The 13919-nt window shown below is 37.9% G+C and overlaps 1 protein-coding gene across 1 annotated transcript; it reads right to left on the reverse strand.

Annotated features, from left to right (window-relative positions):
• Positions 1-516: 516 nt before the first annotated feature.
• Positions 517-939, reverse strand: LOC116647099 (40S ribosomal protein S15a-like). The gene has a single exon (XM_032428233.1). The coding sequence runs from the start codon at positions 934-936 to the stop codon at positions 517-519; it is 420 nt and encodes a 139-aa protein (XP_032284124.1). The 5' UTR covers positions 937-939.
• Between the last annotated feature and the right edge of the window lie 12980 nt (positions 940-13919).

Raw genomic sequence — 13919 nt, forward strand, 5'->3', positions numbered from 1 at the left:
AGTTTTTGATATAATGTTCAATGATTTATTAGTTGCATATAATACCCAGAACTCATCACATCACAAAATTTTTCTAGCTGATTCTAAATCAGTGTAAGTAAAGTAGAAGGCTTGGGTGCCATGAGGTTATGAATAGGATTTCCCCAAATTCCTGTGTTATCTCAGCAAATTTTCAATTTTCTTCCAAAGATTTTTACTTTGGCTAGTCAGCCACATGGATACATTTGGGAATTTTGTGATGGGGGGGAATGTAATTACTACTGTTGATTTCTTAAGATTATTGAGATATTTTTATGAAATTTAAAAAATTTAATGAAATTTGTGGATAATTTAATGAAATCTTACAAATAAATTTGTTTTTAACCTTTAATTTTTAAAAATTTCATAAATCTTGATATGTATCTAAAAAAGAGTAATCTTAAACTCATTGGCAAAAGCCATGACTTTTTTTTAGGGTAGGTAAAAAGTTATTCATTCATTTATCATTCATTTCGTGTTTTTTTCCATTGAGGCGTTTTATTTGCATGTATGTATTACATCTCTAGAAAAGAATCCCAGGATTTTCCCTCCATCTATGTCTTTTCGTCTTGCTTCTTCATGGTCCATGATGCCAGCTGAAGTTGTCAGTACAATGAAATCAAACTGGTGGGACAGGAGCAGATTACCCCGCCATTTTTCTAGATCTTTGAGTTGTACATCAAATCTGGGGCTGATCACTCCACACTTGTTTAACCTGCCTGTGAGGTTCACAACAGTTTTCCCAGCTCTGTGATTATCAGTGATTTCAAATTCACTGATGTAACCATGTTTCATCCTCACAGTTAGAAACTGGATGATAACTTTGGAGTATGACCTAATAAGAACCTGGAATTTGCCTCTCTTTTCAGCATTGTTAATGCTCTTGAGAGCATCTGCCAGGACATTTGTGCACACCATTATGGCGGCCCTGAAAGATGGTGGAAAGAGCATTCATTTCGTTTTTAAGCAGACTGTTTTGCACACTGTACTTCCTCTTTTCAAGTGTGTGATATACCAATTTACTGTTCAAATAGTAGTAAAAAGATTCCTTAGATTTTTATGATGTTTTATTAGAGAATGTTTGCACAGTTAATATACTTTGGCATTTATAAATATATCCAGATTCTCAATTTTAGTTTATGAATCTAGTGAATGTTGTACATATTCCCATCAAGAGGCTGAACAAGCTAACCAAAATGTCAAATATCTTTACTTTTTGTCTGGTTTACATAAAATCAGTATCAGAGAAAGAACACCTGATTGGCTCTTGGTGACATCATAGGAATTTCTGGGTGGGTAGTTGGTGCAATAGTCATGGAGAGTAGAGCCCCATGTGAGAGTCAAAATACTTAAACATGCCCAGTGGGTGACTAATCTTGGACTTGAGCACAGATTGATGGCCACATCTAATGATTGGTATCAGTGAGCAGTACATAAGTTTCTGCAGGCTTGCTTGACTTTATAGCTTATCACAAACATGACAGTGATTTATGTGATTTCATAATATTATTATAAAACCTTCAAAATTATGGATTGTTGGTTAAAATCTGAATCATCAGTGAACCTGGAAAATAGTAATAATACAGATTACATGAATTAATTATGGCTTACTAAATGCAATTTAGTAGGAAAAATAATTTCAAAAATAATTTCAATTAATTATGGCTTACTAAATGCAATTTAGTAGGAAAAATAATTTCCAGGGAGGAAACAAACCTAAAAGGTGGTTTTGGAAACCAAGAGATTGGTTCATTTGCAGTCCCCAATTTTCCTTCTGTTTCTCCTACTTTTCTTACAACCTCTGGACTTCATTTAAGACTCATCTGAATGAAGGTTTATATGTAGTAGTGGAAATTAATTAGTTCCTTTTCTTCTGAATCATTGTAGTATATGTTTCTGTGGAAAGACAGTATACCTTGATGAGTTATTGATATATTCTCAACAGAAGCCAACGTGAAAGTTCAATGTCAATTTAAAATCAAATTTCCTGTGCTACTAAAAAGTACTATAGTCCCACTGATTCTGATTGCTTCCTGGGTATCTGATTCCCACATATATTTTTCAAAGGTCCTAGTCCTGCCAGAATTTTCTCATGGTTCCAGTGTTAAATGTTATGTGTAATGTTTTAACATTAACAATTTGTCTGCATATATTATTTGGTTTATTTGAAGGACTGCCAAGTAGATGATCCTATCATGGTTATTTGTGCAAATAGAGCTTGAGTGATCCTGATTTCTCACTATTCCATTACTTATGAAATGTGTACATGTGTTATGTATGCTACCTGTTTTATGTGGTACCATGGATCAGAGCTATACAATAGTAGATGAAGTTGGCATTTGGAAATTACTTGCTGAATTTGATTTAATTTGGATGGTTCAGATAGGAAAAGTTATGTTGGGAAATTGAAGAAAAGCAAAATTTTCAGATGAAATGTGTAATCTTCCCATATTGTTTTACTATATAACCTTTTTAAAAAAAATTTATTGTGTTATGTTAGTCACCATACAATACATCATTGGTTATTGATGTGGAGATCCATGATCCATTGTTTTCGTATAACACCCAGTGCTCCATGCAGTACGTGCCCTCCTTAATACCCATCACCGGGCTAACCAATCCCCCCTTCCCCCCCTCTAAAACCCTGTTTGTTTCTCAGAGTCCATAGTCTCTCATGGTTCATCTCTCCCTCCAATTCCCCCTCCCATTTTTCCCTTCCTTCTCCTAATGTCCTCCATGTTATTCCATATGTTCCACAAATAAGTGAAACCATATGATAATTGACTCTCTCTGCTTGACTTATTTCACTTAGCATAATCTCCTCCAGTCCCATCCATGTTGATGCAAAAGTTGGGTATTCATCCTTTCTGATGGCTGAGTAATATTCCATTGTATATATGGACCACATCTTTATCCGTTCATCTGTTGAAGGGCATCTCGGCTCTTTCCACAGTTTGGCTATTGTGGACATTGCTGCTATGAACATTGGGGTGCATATGGCCCTTCTTTTCACTACGTCTGTGTCTTTGGGGTAAATACCCAGTAGTGCAATTGCTGGGTCATCGGGTAGCTCTATTTTTAAATTTTTGAGGAACCTCCACACTGTTTTCCAAAGTGGCTGTACCAACTTGCATTCCCACCAACAGTGTAAGAGGGTTCCCCTTTCTCCACAACCTCTCCAGCATTTGTTGTTTCTTTCCCTGTCCATTTTGGCCATTCTAACTGGTGAAAGGTGGTATCTCAGTGTGGTTTTGATTTGGATTTCCCTGATGGCTAATGATGATGAACACTTTTTCATGTGTCTGTTAGCCATTCATATGTCTTCTTCAGAGAAGTGTCTTTTCATATCTTCTGCCCACTTTTTGACTTGATTATTTCTTTTTTGGGTGTTGAGTTTGAGAAGTTCTTTATAGATCTTGGATACCAGCCCTTTATCTGTAGTGTCATTTGCAAATATCTTCTCCCATTCTGTGGGTTGCCTCTTTGTTTTGTTGACTGTTTCCTTTGCTGTGCAGAAGCTTTTTATCTTGATGAAGTCCCAAAAGTTCAATTTTGCTTTTGTTTCACTAGCTTTTGGAGATGTATCTTGAAAGAAGTTGCTGTGGCCAATGTCAGGTTACTGCCTAGGTTCTCTTCTAGGATTTTGATGGATTCCTGTCTCACATTGAGGTCTTTCATCCACTTTGAGTTTATCTTTGTGAATGGTTGAGTTTCATTCTTCTGCATGTGGCTGTCCAATTTTCAAAGCACCATTTATTGAAGAGACTGTGTTTTTTCCATTGCATGTTTTTTCCTGCTTTGTCAAAGATTATTTGACCATAGAGTTGAGGGTCCATATCTGGGCTCTCTATTCTGTTCCATTGGTCTATATGTCTGTTTTTGTGCCAGTACCATGCTGTCTTGGTGATCACAGCTTTGTAATATAGCTTGAAATCGGGCAACGTGATGTCCCCAGCTTTGTTTTTCTTTTTCAACATTTCCTGGGCGATTCGGGGTCCTTTCTGATTCCATACAAATTTTAGGATTGTTTGTTCCAGCACTTTGAAAAATGTCATTGGAATTTTGATCGGGATGGCATTGAAGGTATAGATTGCTCTGGGTAGCATAGACATTTTAATACTGTTTATTCTTCCGATCCATGAGCATGGAATATTTCTCCATCTTTTTGTGTCTTCTTCAATTTCTTTCATGAGTGTTTTGTAGTTCCTAGAGTATAGATCCTTTACCTCTTTAGTTAGGTTTATTCCAAGGTATCTTATGGTTTTTGGTGCTATTGTAAATGGAATCGTTTCTCTAATTTCTCTTTCTACAGTTGCGTTGTTAGTGTATAAGAAAGCAACTGATTTCTATGCATTGATTTTGTATCCTGCCACATTACTGAATTGCTGTATGAGTTCTAGTAATTTGGGGTTGGAGTCTTTTGGGATTTCCACATAAAGTATCATGTCGTCTGAGAAAAGAGAGAGTTTGACTTCTTCTTTGCCAGTTTGAATACCTTTTATTTCTTTTTGTTGTCTGATTGCTGTTGCTAGGACTTCTATTACTATGTTGAACAACAGTGGCGAGAGTGGGCATCCTTGATGTGTTCCTGATCTTAAGGGAAAGGCTCTTAGCTTTTCCCCATTGAGGATGATATTCGCTGTGGGTTTTTCATAGATGGATTTTATGAACTTGAGGAATGTTCCCTCTATCCCTCTACTCTGAAGAGTTTTAATCAGGAAAGGATGTTGTATTTTGTCAAATGCTTTTTCTGCATCAATTGAGAGGACCATATGGTTCTTCTCCTTCCTCTTGTGTTCTATCACATTGATTGATTTGCGAATGTTGAACCACCCTTGCATCCCAGGGATAAATCCCACTTGGTCGTGGTAGATGATCCTTTTAATGTATTGTTGGATCCTATTAGCTAGGATTTTGTTGAGGATTTTGGAATCCATATTCATCAGGGATATCGGTCTGAAATTCTCCTTTTTGATGGGGTCTTTGCCTGGTTTGGGGATTAAGGTAATGCTGGCCTCACAGAATGAGTTTGGAAGTTTTCCTTCTGTTTCTATTTTTTGAAACAGCTTCAGGAGAATAGGTATTATTTCTCCTTTGAATGTTTGGTAGAATTCCCCAGGGAATCCATCAGGCCCTGGACTCTTGACTTTTGGAAGGTTTTGGATTACTGCTTCAATCTTGTTACTGGTTATTGGCCTATTCAGGTTGTCAGTTTCTTCCTGTTTCAGTCTTGGCAGCTTATAGGTTTCCAGGAAGGCCTCCATTTCATCCAGATTGCTCAGTTTATTGGCATATGGTTGTTGATAATAATTTCTAATAATTGTTTCTATTTCCTTGGTGTTAGTCGTGATCTCTCCCCTTTCATTCATAATTTTATTAATTTGGGTCCTTTCTCTTTTCTTTTGGATAAGTCTGGCCCGTGGTTTATCGATCTTATTAATTCTTTCAAAGAACCAACTTCTAGTTTCGTTGATCTGATCTACTGTGTTTCTTGTTTCTAATTCATTGATTTTGCTCTAATTTTAATTATTTCTCTTCTAATGCGTGGCTTAGGCATCATTTGTTGCTTTTTCTCTAGTTCTTTAAGGTGTAGAGTTAGTTGGTGAATTCGGGATATTTCTATTTTTTTGAGTGAGGCTTGGATGGCTAAGTATTTCCCCCTTAGGACCGCCTTTGCAGTATCCCATAGGTTTTGGACCAATGTGTTTTCGTTCTCATTGATTTCCATGAATTGTTTAAGTTCTTTGATTTCCTGGTTGACCCAAACATTCTTGAGTGGAGTGGTCTTTAGCTTCCAAGAGTTTGAATTTCTACCAAATTTTTTCTTGTGATTGAGTTCCAGTTTTAGAGCATTGTGGTCTGAGAATATGCAGGGAATAATCTCAATCTTTTGGTATTGGTTGAGACCTGATTTGTGACCCAGTATGTGGTCTATTCTGGAGAAAGTTCCATGTGCGCTCGAGAAGAATGAGTATTCTGTTGTTTTAGGATGGAATGTTCTGTAAATATCTATGAGGTCCATCTGGTCCAGTGTATCATTCAAAGCTCTTGTTTCCTTGTTGATTTTCTGCTTAGATGATCTGTCCATTGCTGAGAGTGGAGTATTGAGGTCTCCTACAATTAATGTATTGTTATCAATATGACTCTTTATTTTGGTTAACAGCTGGCTTATGTAGATGGCTGCTCCCATGTTGGGGGCATAGATATTTACAATTGTTAGATCTTCTTGTTGGATAGACCCTTTAAGAATGATATAGTGTCCTTCTGTGTCTCTAATTACAGACTTTAGTTTAAAATCTAATTTGTCTAATATAAGAATTGCTACCCCAGCTTTCTTTTGAGGTCCGCTGGCATGGAAGATGGATCTCCATCCCTTCACTTTCAGTCTGGATGTATCTTTAGGTTCAAAATGAGTCTCTTGTAGACAGCATATGGATGGGTCCTGTCTTTTTATCCAATCTGCAACCCTGTGCCATTTTATGGGAGCATTTAGGCCATTCACGTTGAGAGTGATTATTGAAAGATATGAATTAATTGTCATCATGTTGCCTGTGAAGACATTGTTTTTATAGATTGTCCCTATAAATTTCTGTTGTAGATCACTCTTCGGGTCTTTCTCCTTTTATAGAACCCCCCTTCATATTTCTTGCAGGGCCGGCTTAGTGGTCACATAGTCTTTCAGTTTCTGCCGGTCGTGGAAGCTCTGCATCTCTCCATCCATTCTAAATGAAAGCCTTGCCGGATAAAGTATTCTTGGCTGCATGTTCTTCTCATTTAGTACCCTGAATATGTCTTGCCAGGCCTTTCTGGCTTGCCAGGTCTCTGTGCATAGGTCTGACGTTATTCTGATGTTCCTCCCTCTATACGTAAGGAATCTCTTCCCCCTAACTGCCCTTAAGATGGTTTCCTTGGTTCTAAGATTTGGAAGTTTTACTATTACATGCCACGGTGTTGGCCTGTTTTCCCAGATTTTGGGAGGGGTCCTCTCTGCTTCTAGGACACGAATGTTTGTTTCATTCCCCAGATTAGGGAAGTTCTCAGCTACAATTTGCTCAAATACATCTTCTAGTCCTCTCTCTTCCTCCACTCCCTCCGGGATTCCAATTATTCTGACATTGGAATGCTTCATGGTGTCACTTACTTCTCTGATTCTATTTTCATGGATTCTTTTTTTTTTTTTTAAAGATTTTATTTATTTATTTGACAGAGAGAGATACAGCGAGAGAGGGAACACAAGCAGGAGGAGGGTCAGAGGGAGAAACAGACACCCTCCCGAGCAGGGAGCCCGATGCGGGACTCGATCCAGGGACTCCAAGATCACGACCTGAGCCGAAGGCAGTCGCTTAACCAACTGAGCCACCCAGGCGCCCCTGTTTTCATGGATTCTGAGTTGTTTTTCCCTGGCCTCCTCTTTTCCCTTTTTATCTATTAAATTGTCTTCCGGGTCGCTTATTCGCTCTTCTGCCTCAGTTACCCTAGCTGTTAGATTATCTAGATTGGATTGGATCTCATTGATAGCATTTTTAAGTTCTGCCAATTCACCTTTCATTTCTGCCCTTAGAGACTCTATGTTGCCATTAATTGATTTCTCCATTCTAGCCATTGTCTTCACAATTGCAAGCCTGAATTCCATCTCCGACATCTTGGTTATATCTGCATCCATTTGTAAATCTGCTGCATAAGTCATAATCTCTGAGTCTTTCCTGTTTTGGGGGTTCCTCCTCCTAGTCATTCTGTTGATGGGGGGTTGAGGGAATGTATAGAGTCCAAATTATTGACCAGAACCCAAGCAAGATGCACCTGTTTTCTTGGGACCTTAGGGTTGCTGGCCTCTTGTTTTCCCAGCCTGTCTTCTGCGGGAGGGGCCTGCCGCGCTATTACTCAGGCAACCCTGTTTGGGCGGAGTTGCCCTGCCCCCCTATGGCGGGGGATGGGCTCAGCGGGAATTGGTCTTTGGGGCTTTTGTTCTCTGGAGGCTTTCCCTGGTGGCTTTCCACTTCTCCTCCAAGAGTCAGAGCAGAAGAGACCATTTCCAACCCTCTGCCTCAGAGCGGAGAGATCGCAGTCTGTTCTTCAGTGAGCTCTCCAGGCCACACCATCTTCGCTTCTGTCCGTGCTGCTATAAACTGCAGCATCCTGGGTTGTGTGTCCCTCCGCAGCGCTCCCAGTCCTGCCTCCAGGTCCGGGCATGTCTCTGCCCTTTGTGCTTCTAAAACCGCCAGCCACTCCCAGTTTGCACGCACATGACCCCGCCGCTCCGGGTTTCCGCCCTGGAGGCTGCCCTAAAGTCCTTTCCCCGCCACTACCGGTCTGTGAGTCTGTGCCCGGTCCCCAGCACGCGAGGCTGTCACTCACCGGCGGTGTAGGATCCCCACGGCCAGGCACCCTCCCGCTGCCATTTATCCTCCAATATCTGCCCGCGGAATCACAGCTCCCCACTTCGTAGCTCAAAACCAACCGCCTGCGATATTCTGTTTGTAGAGATCCAGATCTTACATCTCAGGCTGGTTTCATGGGTGCTCAGAGTGGTCTGGTAGATATCCAGCTCAATTCCGGGGACCAGTTGAAATAGGGTCCGCTACTCCTCCGCCATCTTTCCCCCCAGTCCCAGCCTTTTAAAAAATTTATTGAAGGGGATCCTGGCTGGCTCAGTCAGTAGAGCATGCGACTCTTGATCTTGGGGTTGTAAATTCGAGCCCCACATTGGGTGTAAAGATTACTTAAAAATAAAATCTTTAAAAAAATTTAAAAAACTTACTATGTACTAAAAATTAAGAGAGCTTGTTGAATAAAAATCAAAACACATCATGACATGGCTTTAAGAAAGCACTGAAAACCATACAATTTTTGTAGTAAAATAAACATAAGATTTACCATTTTAAATATTTTAAAGTGTATGCATGCTTCGGTGGCTTTTAGAACATTCATATTCTTTTTTAAATTGAAGTACAATTAACATACAGTGTTATATTAGTTTCATGTGTACAGTACAATCAGTCAACAATTTTATATATTACTCAGTGCTCTTTAAGATAAGTGTTCTCATAAGCCATTCACCTGTTTCACCCATCCCCCCATCCACTTTCCTTCTGGCAACCACTAGTTTGTTCTTTGTGGTAAGAGTCTGTTTCTTTGGTCTCTTTTTTTTGTTCATTTGTTTTGTTTCTTTAATTCCACATATGAGTGAAATCATATGGTGTTTGTCTTTCTCTGACTTATTTCACTTAGCATTATACCTTCTAGGCCCATCCATGCTGTTGCCAGTGGCAAGATTTCATTCTTTTTTTTATGGCTGAGTAACATTCCTGGAACATTCACATTTTAAATGTCCATGAGTAGCCACTTAGTCCAAGTGCCAATAGAAAGGCAGGCATAGAAACTAGTCCCTCAGGTAACCATCAGATCTACCAAAACACACAATCCCAAATTTTTGTAGGATAGTCTTCTTACTGTCCACCTTGGTACTAACCAGCCACTCTTGAATAGCAAGAATGGCAAGAATAATTTGGGAGCCCCAAGGTCAGGGCAGAGGAAAAGGAGATTTTTAAGGATCAGATGATGGTATTGTAGAAGATAAGTCCTGTGGTAGGGGTTCAGGGACTGTTTCCTTAGTCGTACTATATAATGGGGATGCTATAGCAGAGGTGTAAAGCACCTCTTACGATAGCCACCAATCCTGGAAAACCCTGGCATTTTCTCTTTACTTCAGATAAAGGGTAATTGAGGAAAGTCTTAATGTGTTATGTGTAAATCCCCGAGGCATAATAATCCAAGTGTATTGTTGATTTTCCCCGGTGAAGGCAAGTAGGTATTGGGAATCAAGGTGGAGGGGTATACTGAAGAAGACAGAACCAAAGTCAACAGTGAAGTAAGTAGTGTCAGGGAATATAGAAGTGAGGATAGTACTAGGATTTGGGACTAAAGGGAACCTAGGTTTTACTATTTTATTTATGGCCTAGAGATTTTGAAGAATCCCAGAAGAATGCCACTTCATAATTTTCTCATGAGATCTGCTGGGGGAACAGTAATCATTCAACTTCCTGCCCTTTTTCAAGATGGCCCAGTCATTCTCCCAGGCTTAGAACATTACCCTAGATGGAAGCTTGGTGCCAAGCTGTCCTCCAGAATGTTTTATGTAAGCCTCATGGTAACTATCAATCAAAAGCCTAGAGTAGATACACAAAAGATAAAGAGAAGAGAATGAAAGCAGATCACTATGGAAAATCATCAATTCACAAAGGAAGACAGTAAGAGAGGAAGAAAGGAACAACAGAACTACAAAATAGCCAGAAAACAATAAGATGGCATTAGTAAGTCCTTATCTATCAATAATTACCTTAAATGTAAATGGATTTAATTCTCTAATCTAAAGGCATTGAGTGGTTGAATTGATTAAAAAACAAGACCCAACTATATGCTGCCTCCAAGAGACTCCCTTAAACTTTAGAGACACACATAAGTTCAAAGTGAAGGGATAGAAAAAGTTATTCCATGCAAATGGAAACAAAAAGAGAGCAGTGGTAGCTTAACTTATAATCAGACAAAATAAACTTTAACTTAAAAGCTGTAATAAGAGGCCAAGGTTATTATATAATGATAAAGGGGTCAATTCATCAGAAGAATATAACAATTGTAAATATATATATGCACCTAATGTTGGAATACTTAAATATATTAAGTAAATACTAACAGATCTGAAGGGAGAAATAGACAATACAATAATAGTAAGTGACTTTGATATCCCACTTTCAACAATAGATCATTTAGACAGAAAATCAGTAAGGAAACATTGGACTTGAACTATAGTTATTTATTTATTTTTAAAGAGTTGTTTTGCTTTTTTTTTTTTTTTTTAAAGATTTTATTTATTTATATGACAGAGAGAGACACAGCGAGAGAGGGAACACAAGCAGGGGGAGTGGGAGAGGGAGAAGCAGGCTTCCCACCGAGCAGGGAGCCCGATGCGGGGCTCGATCCCAGGACCCTGGGATCATGACCTGAGCCGAAGGCAGATGCTTAACGACTGAGCCACCCAGGTGCCCCGAGTTGTTTTGCTTTTAAGATTTTATTTATTTATTTATTTATTTGAGAGAGAGAGAAAGAGCACAGAGGGAGAGTGAGATGGACAAGCAGAGAGAGAGGGATAAGCAGACTCTGATCCCAGGACCGTGAGATCATGACCCAACCTGAAATCAGGAGTCAGACACTAACCGAGTGAGCCACTCAGGGGCCCTGACTTGAACTATATTTTAGACCAAATGGGACGAATAGACATATATAAAACATTTCATCCCACAGCAACAGTATACACATTCTTCTCAAGTGGACAAAGAACATTCTCCAGACTAGATCATATGTTAGGTCACAAAACAAGCCTTAGCATATTTAAGAACATTAAAATTATAAAGTATCTTTGCTGAACACAGTGATACAAAACTAGAAATCAATAAGAAGAGGAAATTTGGGAAATTGAAAAGCATTTAGGAACTAAATAACACACTCCTGAACAATCAATGAGTTAGGGAAATTTATAAGTTTTTTAAATCAGGGGTGCCTGGCTGGTTCAGTCACTAGAGCATGCAACTCTTGATCTCAGGGTCATGAGTTCAAGCCCCACATTGGGTATGGAGCCTACTTAAAATTTAAACAAAATTCAAAAAAAAATTTTAAAAATTCAAAAAAAGGAACTTAAAACAAATGAAAATGGAAACAACAGAACAAAATGTCTGGGATGCTGCAAAATCAGTTCTCAGAGGGAATTTTATAGTGATAAATGCATATATTAGGAATATAGGAAGATCTCAAATAATCTAACTTTACAACTCCAAGGACTAGAAAAAAAAGAACAAATTAAGTCCTAATTAGCAGAATGAAGGAACTAACAAAGGTCAAAGCAGAAATTAATGAAGTAAAACCATAGAAACATTAGGAAAGATCATCAAAACTCAGAAGGTTGGTTTTTTGAAATAGTAAACAAAATTGACAAACTTTTAGATCAACTAAGAAAAAAAGAAAATATTCAAATAAATAAAATCAGAAATGAAAAAGAAGGCATTACATTTGATACCACAAAAACACAAAGGATCATAAGAGACTAGTAGAACAATTATAGGGCAACAAATTGGGTAACCTAGAATAAATGGATAAATTCCTAGAAATATACAACCTACCAAGACTGAATCATGAAGATGTGGAAAATGTGAACAGACCTTCAACTAAGGACATTGAAGCAGTAATCAAAAACTTACCGACAGACAAAAGCCCAGAACCAAATGGTTTTACTGAAGAGTTCTAACAAACATTTAAACAAAAATTAACGCTGATCCTTCTCAAACTCTTTGAAAAAATTGAGGAGAGGAAAACACCCAAACTCATTTTATAAGACCAGTATTACTTTGATACCAAAGCCAGATGAAGATACTACAAAAAAAAAAAACCAGAGGCCAATATCCTTGAAGAATATAGATGCAGAAACTCTCAACAAAATACTAACAAAGTGAATTACGCAACACATTAAAAGGATCATACACCAAGATCAAGTGGGATTTATCCCTGGGATTCAAGGATGGTTCAACATATGGACATCAATAAATGTGATGCATCACATTAATACAAAGAAAGATAAAAGCAACATGATCATTTCAATAGATGTTGAAAAAGCATTTGACAAAATTAAACAACCTTTATGTAAAAACTCTCAACAAATTGGGTAAAGAAGGAAAATACTTCAAGATGATAAATGTTTTATATGACAAACCCATAGCTATCATCATACTCAAGGATGAAAGGTTGAAGGCTTTTCCTGTAAGATAAAGATCAAGAAAGGGTGCTCACTCACCACTCCTATTCAATATCGTATGGGAAGTACTAACCAAAGCACTTAGTCAAGAAAACAAAATAAAAGGTAAATAAATAAGAAAGGAAGAAAATTGTCTTTTTGCAGATGATATTTTCTTACATATAGAAAATCCCAAAGACTCCACCAAAAAAACCTGTTAGAATAAACAAATTTAGTAAAGTTGTAGGATACAAAATTGACATACAGATATCAGTTGTGTTTCCATATAGTAACAATGAAATATCTGAAAATAGATGAAAAAAAATCACATTTACATTAGAATCAAAAACAATAAAATACTTAGGAATTTAAATTTAACCAAGGGGTTGAAAGATCTGTACACTGAAAACTGTAAGACTTTGATGAGAGTAATTGAAGGAGATAGAGATAAATGCAAATATACCCCATGTTCATGGATTGGAAGCTTTAATATTAGCCATCTATAGATTCAGTGCAATCCCTACCAAGTTTCCAGTGGCATTTTTCACTGAAATAGAAAAGAACAATTCTAAAATTTGTATGGGACCACGAACACCCAAATAGACAAAGCCAGCTTGAAAAAGAACAAAGCTAGAGGCATCACACTTCCTGATTCCAAGCTATAGTATAAAGCTCTAGTAATCAAAACGGTATGGTACTGGCATAAAAGTAGACTCATGGACAAATGGAACAGAATTCAGTGCCCATAAATAAACCCACACATAGATAGCTAATATTTCACAAGGGAGCCAAGAATACTCAATGGAGAAAAGATAGTTTCTTCAATAAATGGTTCTGGGGAAACTGGATAATCACATGCAAAAGAATGAAATTAGAACCCTGACACTATTTACAAATATTAGCTTAAAATGGATAAAAACTTAAATGTAAGACCTGAAACCATAAAACTTCTAGAAGAAAGCTTACAAGAAAATCTCTTTGATGTTGGTCATGGCAATGATTTTTTGGATATGACACCAAAAGCACAAAGAACGAAAACAAAATCAATAACTGGGACTACATCAAACTAAAAAGCTTCTGCACAGCAAAAGAAGCAGTCAATAAAATGAAAAGATAACCATTT

Source organism: Phoca vitulina, unplaced genomic scaffold, assembly GCF_004348235.1.
Source record: "Phoca vitulina isolate PV1807 unplaced genomic scaffold, GSC_HSeal_1.0 scaffold39, whole genome shotgun sequence".
In the NCBI taxonomy this organism is placed as follows: domain Eukaryota; kingdom Metazoa; phylum Chordata; class Mammalia; order Carnivora; family Phocidae; genus Phoca; species Phoca vitulina.